The 6,574-nt window shown below is 54.9% G+C and overlaps 1 protein-coding gene across 1 annotated transcript; it reads right to left on the bottom strand.

Moving 5' to 3' along the window:
• Positions 1-367: 367 nt before the first annotated feature.
• Positions 368-6,284, bottom strand: AMDHD2 (amidohydrolase domain containing 2; the record flags this gene model as incomplete). The annotated part of the gene is given in 11 exon segments (XM_010017090.1): positions 368-456; positions 819-920; positions 1,334-1,402; positions 2,108-2,215; positions 2,471-2,561; positions 2,563-2,640; positions 2,967-3,055; positions 3,796-4,008; positions 4,934-4,988; positions 5,361-5,500; positions 6,148-6,284. Coding segments are annotated over 11 exon segments (1,171 nt in total), but the record flags the coding sequence as incomplete, so codon positions are not given.
• Positions 6,285-6,574: the final 290 nt, after the last annotated feature.

The raw sequence follows: 6,574 nt of genomic DNA on the forward strand, positions 1-6,574 counted from the left end.
CACTGCTGAGGCTGGGACAGCTTCACACTGCTGTGAGATGGCGACAGGAGCACCTGTCTGGGGACTCCATGCAGGACAGCTGTGCAGGCCTTCAGGTCACTCCAGGGCCTGGCAGTCCCCCCAGTACAGATCTGCCTGCTCTCCCCACACCACCAACTGAGCGCCAACACACCTGGTGCAGGCATGGATGTAACTGGAAGCAGCGATTGCGCTGGAAAACACAGCTCTTTGGTATGAGGCTCCTTTAAGGGAGTTGCAGGAAGGAATTAAAAAAAAAAAACAAAAGAGGAAAAGAGAGAAGTGGGGTGGTTGCCAGAGCTGCTACCACAGTGCCAGGGAGCCTGGAGGGCACCGGGACAGCCCAGCGTCACATGCCTAACGCATCCTGTCTCCAGACTTCCTCGCCTGCGATATATGTGGCTTGCACATACAGACCGTCATTCAGCACCAGGAAATCTGCATTGGGTGAGAGAGAAAGGATGCAGCTGAAGCTGGCTGGGAAGAGCTGGGCTCAGCAGGGAAGAGCTTCCCCCCACCCCACAAATGGCAGCAGGACAGCAGCATGGTGCCATCCTTGCTATGGCAGCTCTACTCCATGTTGGCCGAGATGCGGGGTCTCACCAAAGGGCTCATGAACCACCACCAGCACCCAAGGGAAACACCACTGGGGCAAAAGCCCAGAGCAAACCCCAGGCAAAGCAAGTCTCCCTGCAGCTCCAGCTGAAGCAGGGAATGAAGATGTGTTTGCAGCAGACCCAGCACCCAGCGAAGCACCCAGCTTTGCAGGAGCCCTCACACTGCTGTCCCCACACCAGTACCTGCATCGGAGTCATAATTTAGTGTCCCCTTTTTGTGTTCAATCCCCAGGAGCTGGGCGGGATGCAGAGACGCTGCCTCCAACGCGATCTCTACTGAGCACCCTTGGACAGAGAGGGGGAGACATTAGGGCAGCAAACAACCCTGTTGCCAGAGCAGCCTGAACCCCCCAGATAAGTCAACTGTCAGCCTGGCAGGGACCTGACCTTGAACACCCTTGCCACAGCCAGATGGAGCTGGGGAGGGGAAACATCCCCGTGGGACACAGCAGGAAGAGAAGAACAGAACACCTAGGGAATGGGGAGGGGAGAAAAGAGCAGGAGACTTCACCTCTCATCTATGCTATGGGTTAAAATGAACCTTCACCAAAAAAACATGCTCATCTGAGGCCAATGCTGCTGATCCCATCATGTCTCAGGTGAGAGGGAACGTTGCCTGGTGGAGTGGACACAGCTGGCAAGAGAGAGACTTCTTCCCATGTGCACATAAGGACCAGCAGCTTGTGGACAACACTTACCTGTGGCTTCTTGGAAGTGTCGCACACATGTGTCCATGGTCGCCACGCTGCCGCTCAGGGTCTTTGTGCCTGGGAGAGGAACAGGATGGCGCTGAGCAGGTCCCACAACTCACAGCAAGGAGAAGTGAGGTGGTGGGAAAGTATAACATGACCAAAAGAGGTGGAAATCCGGGATTGCACAAGAAGCAAGTTGAAGGGCCTGCAGCCATTGCTGCCCAGCGACAGAACAAGGCAAGAGAGAACCCATGCTGTCAGTGCAGGGACAGGTACTGGGATGTCCCCCTGCAGCTCCGCTCTGAGATGAGCTGGACCGGGTGAAACTAGCACACAACACAGGCATCTGCTGCCAGAGACAATGGAAGGACACTGAGAATGATCCTTCCTGAAATACTTTCTCAGTCTCCAACTGCTTGCAGCTTAGGGAACTTAGCAAGAATGGTTGTGTTACAGTAAAGACAAGGGACAATAACTATGCATAGGATTTCTCTGTCCTTTCTGACCCCACTGGAACCTCTGGCATCCATGACACTGTGTTCAAAGGTGCTGCAGACAGCTACAAGCTGAGAGATTCCTCCTCACCCCACGAAGATGGGGTACTTCCCCTCCTTAGGAGATGTCTCATTCTCCCCAGGGCCAAGTCCCTGCAGAGCCAAAACCCAAGAGGGTGGCACAAGTGCTGCCCTGCTCCGACAGGCACTGCAAGGTGTGCTGAGCTCTCCAGGAACAGGCATGACCGCCAGCACTGTCCCCAGCTCTTTAGCAAGAAACACTTACCTGCAATGTAGGTGTTCAGCCCGTCAATCTCCACCACCTGCTGCCCCAGCGTGTGCCGACCTGGTGCCAGCCCCATGCCAGCGATCGCATCCGTCACCAGCACCAGGCCTGAGGGACACAAGAAAAGGGGCTGCCTTAGCTTTGCAGCTGATCTTGCTGAGCTCTGAGCACTGTACCCCACTGGCCTTCCCAGAGAGAGGCCAAGGTGCCTCTCTAGCCACATGCAACCAAAGCAAGAGGGCTGGTGGATCAGCCCCCGTGGCTGTGGTCTTTCTCAGGCAGCAAGGGCAGTGCACCACAGCACTAGTGTGAGTGTTTTGTGGGCAATGCCTGGTGGCAGTGAGTGGGCCCATCACGGCTCACCTTTGGGGTGGGCTCGGTGGGCGATTCTCAGGGCGGCAGGGTTGGTGTGGATGCCATCAGAGATCATGCCATAGAAGACCCTTCGCCCAGCTGCCATAGAATACCCTTCGCCCATCAGGAATCTTGTCACTTGTCAGCAGCCCCACGATCCCAGGGTCACGATGGTGGAACTGCCCGAGGGGAGAGAGGACAAGCTGTGGAGCATCACCAGGACTTGTGGGCTGAGACCCTTCCTGGCAGGGGATGCAGCTGCCTTCTCTATCACACAGTGCCCAGCAAGCTGAATGCTCTGTCCTTTACCAGGCAAATCTGGGCATTTCCTCCAATCTCAAGAGTCTTTTAGATCAGGCAGTAGAAATGTGAAGCCAGAGGTTCAGTGCTGAAACCTGCATTGCAAGGCCTCATTGCAAGCTGGGGAGAATATGCATCCATGGGAAGCAGGAGAGAAAGCACCAGAAGCAATACCAGTGGTGGGCAAGTGCCCTCAGGTACTCACCGGCAACATGGCATTGAAGAGGTGAGTGATGAAGGTAGCACCGTGCTGCACAGCATCCTCAGCCTGGGAAAGATTAGCCACTGAGTGACCTGGGAACAAAGACCAATGCCTGATTTCTCTACCCATCTCCATTTATTTCTTTGCAGGAGTGAAGATGCTTCATCACTAGGACTTGACTGTGATGCCCCACCATGAGATGCCAGCCTCAGCACAGAGATGTCTGATCTCTCAGGGTGAACTTCACCCTGAATAACTGCCCCCCTCTTTCTTTTTTTTTTCTTTTAAAGGGATTTCTTCAATGATCTGCAGCAAAGAGGAGTTGTGAAACAGAGGGCAAGAAAAATGCAGCCAGTTTTAAGTCAGTGGCCAGCAAGATATTGGAGGGAGAGCTCTCCTACAGTGCTTCTGGTTGAAAAACAGTTATCAAAACTCAGCAGTAGCCTTTGGAAAATTATTTCACCTGTCAAATAAGCAGTGGAATTTCAGAGTTTCAGCCCTTCCATGTCACCAACCCTCAACTACATCTTTGCTCAAGTAAGACTGTATTTTTTCCTGTGTGTGACCAGCACCAGAAGCTACCTTGTGTTCAATGGCAGGGGCTCCCCTATCAATAAATACAAAGTTCACCCCTTATCATACAAAGCGACAGATATTCACAGCATCATGTTGTGTCACACCATTTGTGACAGGTCTGTCACCTCCACAGAGGCCAGGAAAAAGAAAATCCCACCATGTACAGTCACACTGAGACACCACTGGAGATGCCACAGCCCCAAGAGAGGGACAGGGAAACGGAGACCCCCTAAGCCTCCTCTGCCCCAGCCCTTACCCAGTGAGACACAGATGCCCCTCTTGGTGAGCTCCCGGATCACCTCGCTGCTCCTCTTCATCTCTGGGGCAAGGGTGACTATTCGGACACAGTCCAGGGAGCCGTAGGTGGCCAGCAGGTCCTGGAAGGCACCTGCCTCGAAGGTGCGGAGGCAGTGCTCTGGGTGGGCCCCTTTCTTCTCCTTGCTGATGAACGGTCCTTCCAGATGGGCCCCTGCCCAAACAGGAACACAAAACCATGACCCTTCCCCTCCCCGCCAAGGGCCAAGAAACCTGCTGGGTCTGTCCTGCTCCAGTCAAGCTCCTGCCATTCTCCTACAGCTAAACACATGGCTCAGGTTACTCTGAGCTCAGCACAGTGAAAGATGCATGGCTGGAAGCTGGCCAAGCTCAGACACCCCACTGCCACTAACCTGTGGGGACAAAAGGGCTGGAGCAGAGCATGTACACTGACAGACCATGCAGAGGCCAGACACAGGTTGAGGGAGAAAGTAGATGACAGAAAAGACTGGTTTGGGTTGGGAGGGACCTTAAAGCTCATCCAGTTCCAACCCCTGCCACAGGCAGGGACACCAGCCACTAGAACAAGCCCCTGTGCCCACCCGGGCCTTGAACACTGCCAGGGAGGGGCCAGCCACAGCTTCTCTGGGCAACCTGTGCCAGCGCCTCAGCACCCTCACAGGGAAGAGCTTCTGCCTCAGAGCTCATCTCAGTCTCCCCTCTGACAGGTTAAAGCCATTCCCCCTCATTCTGTCCCTACAGGCCCTTGTCCAAAGCCCCTCTCCAGGTTTCTTGTAGCCCCTTTAGGCACTGGCAGCTGCTCTAAGGTCTCCCCTTAAGGAGCCTTCTCTTCTCCAGGCTGAACCAGCCCAGCTCTCTCAGCCTGGCTCCAGAGCAGAGCTGCTCCAGCCCTCGCAGCATCTCTGTGGCCTCCTCTGGACTCGCTCCAATGGCTCCACCTCCCTCTTGTGTTGTCCCCAGAGCTGAACACAACACTCCAGGTGTGGTCTGTGCCCACTCATCCCTCCCATGAAGAGAGCTCCAGGCCTCATTTGTGCTGTTCCTACAGTAGCTTCTTTCCCCTTAATTGCCTACTTAGAGTAGCACCAGAGAGGATAGCAAGGGACAAAACCACTTACCCAAGATACCTGCTCCGTGGGTTCCACCATTTCTTATACTGATCTGAGGGAGAACCTAGAAAAAGGGGTTTGTCAGACATGGCACCCCAGCCACAGCACCCCAGCCTGTCAAAGCACAACCCACATGTCAGGTCCAGAGAGAGCTTTGTAGCTGGACCACTTGGAACCATCAGCCAAACACAGTCCACAGAAAAAAACTCAGCTGGAAGCTCTGCTGTGCAGAGCTGGCCTGGGAGGCATCACTGTCTCAGAGGTCTAAAGGTTAAGGGCAAGAAATCCAGGGGTAGAGTGCAGCTCCTTATGCCCATGGCTCTTCCCCTAAGGCAGCTATCCCAGTCCCTGTGGGCCCAGCCTCGGCTCTCTCACCTCTTGGTACCAACCTCAGCCCTTTATCCCCCTGTGGATGAGAGGGGAGAAAGTCACTTACCTGGTGGTACACAGCTGGAGGAGAGGTCACCAGGGTGGGACAGAAGGAGGTCACGCCATGGGAGAGGATTTTCTGACTGACCAGGTCAATCCCTGATTTGAAGTCATCTGTAGCCAGGGAGAAGTCCACCCCAAAGCCTCCTGTACCATGAACCAAACAGATATGAAACTGCAGCATGACTGGAGCAAGCTGCTCCATGTGTACGGCACAGAGCAGAAGCAAAGGGCTCCACCAACACTTCCGCCCTTTGCAAGGCTTTGTGAGTACAAATCCAACCAGTGCTGTCCTCCTGAAGTGCTTTTCCCCACAGCATCTTGCAAGCACCAACGTTTTATTTTGGTACAAGGCAAAATCTGAGGATTCCCCACTGTAAAGGGGATCTGACTTCCGACACAGCCTACCATAGAACAAGCCCCTCCAAACCCTCAGGGAAGAGCTTCTGCAGGTGATGTGTGTTCCGCTGGTTAAGTTCTGCTCTGTCCTCCCCACACCCTGGAAAGGGCAGGGCAGGCATCCTATCAGTGCAGGGGCAGGATAAAATGTTCATAAAAATGAGGTTAAGAGGAAAGCTGGGCTGAAACCCCACCCAGCCAAAGGGGATCAGTTTCATGACAGCACCAACCATGGGCAAAATTGTTCTTTACCGTTAGTTTGGTGACTCGCATCTCCCTCGTACAGCTAAATGCACCTGTTTAGGGGCAGTATGCATGCAGTGAGGTTTGAAGGACAGGGATGGACAAATCTAGCATCCCTCACCCCTCTGCAAGCGCATGTGGCTTTGCCATACCATTGATCTGGACATCGATGAAGCCTGGAGCAATGATGCTGTCCTTACAGTCCAGCTGGATGTCAGCAGAGCCCTTCTCCTCGAAGAAGAGTTTCTCCGGGTTGAGGATCTTCCCCTCTCGCACCCACAGGTCCTCCCTGAAGGGACAATCACACAGAGGCCATGCTCCTGTGGAGCACACGGAGCAAGCAGGTGGTGGCTGTGGCCCCAGGGACCACCCTCGGGCAGAGGAGCCCCAGGGGCACCCTGCGCCGCGAGCTCTGCAGTGCCTGCCAGGGCAGGACGGGCAGCTCAGCTCTGCCTGGGCTCTGGGATGTCCCCGTCACCGCGGTGGCTATGGCCGAGGGGCTGGCAGCGGGCACAAGGGGAGCGGAGAGCGGCCGTACATCACGCGCCTCGTCCCCCTCGGAAAGCGAGCGCAGGGGAC

Source organism: Nestor notabilis, unplaced genomic scaffold, assembly GCF_000696875.1.
Source record: "Nestor notabilis isolate BGI_N333 unplaced genomic scaffold, ASM69687v1 scaffold33796, whole genome shotgun sequence".
Classification (NCBI taxonomy): domain Eukaryota; kingdom Metazoa; phylum Chordata; class Aves; order Psittaciformes; family Psittacidae; genus Nestor; species Nestor notabilis.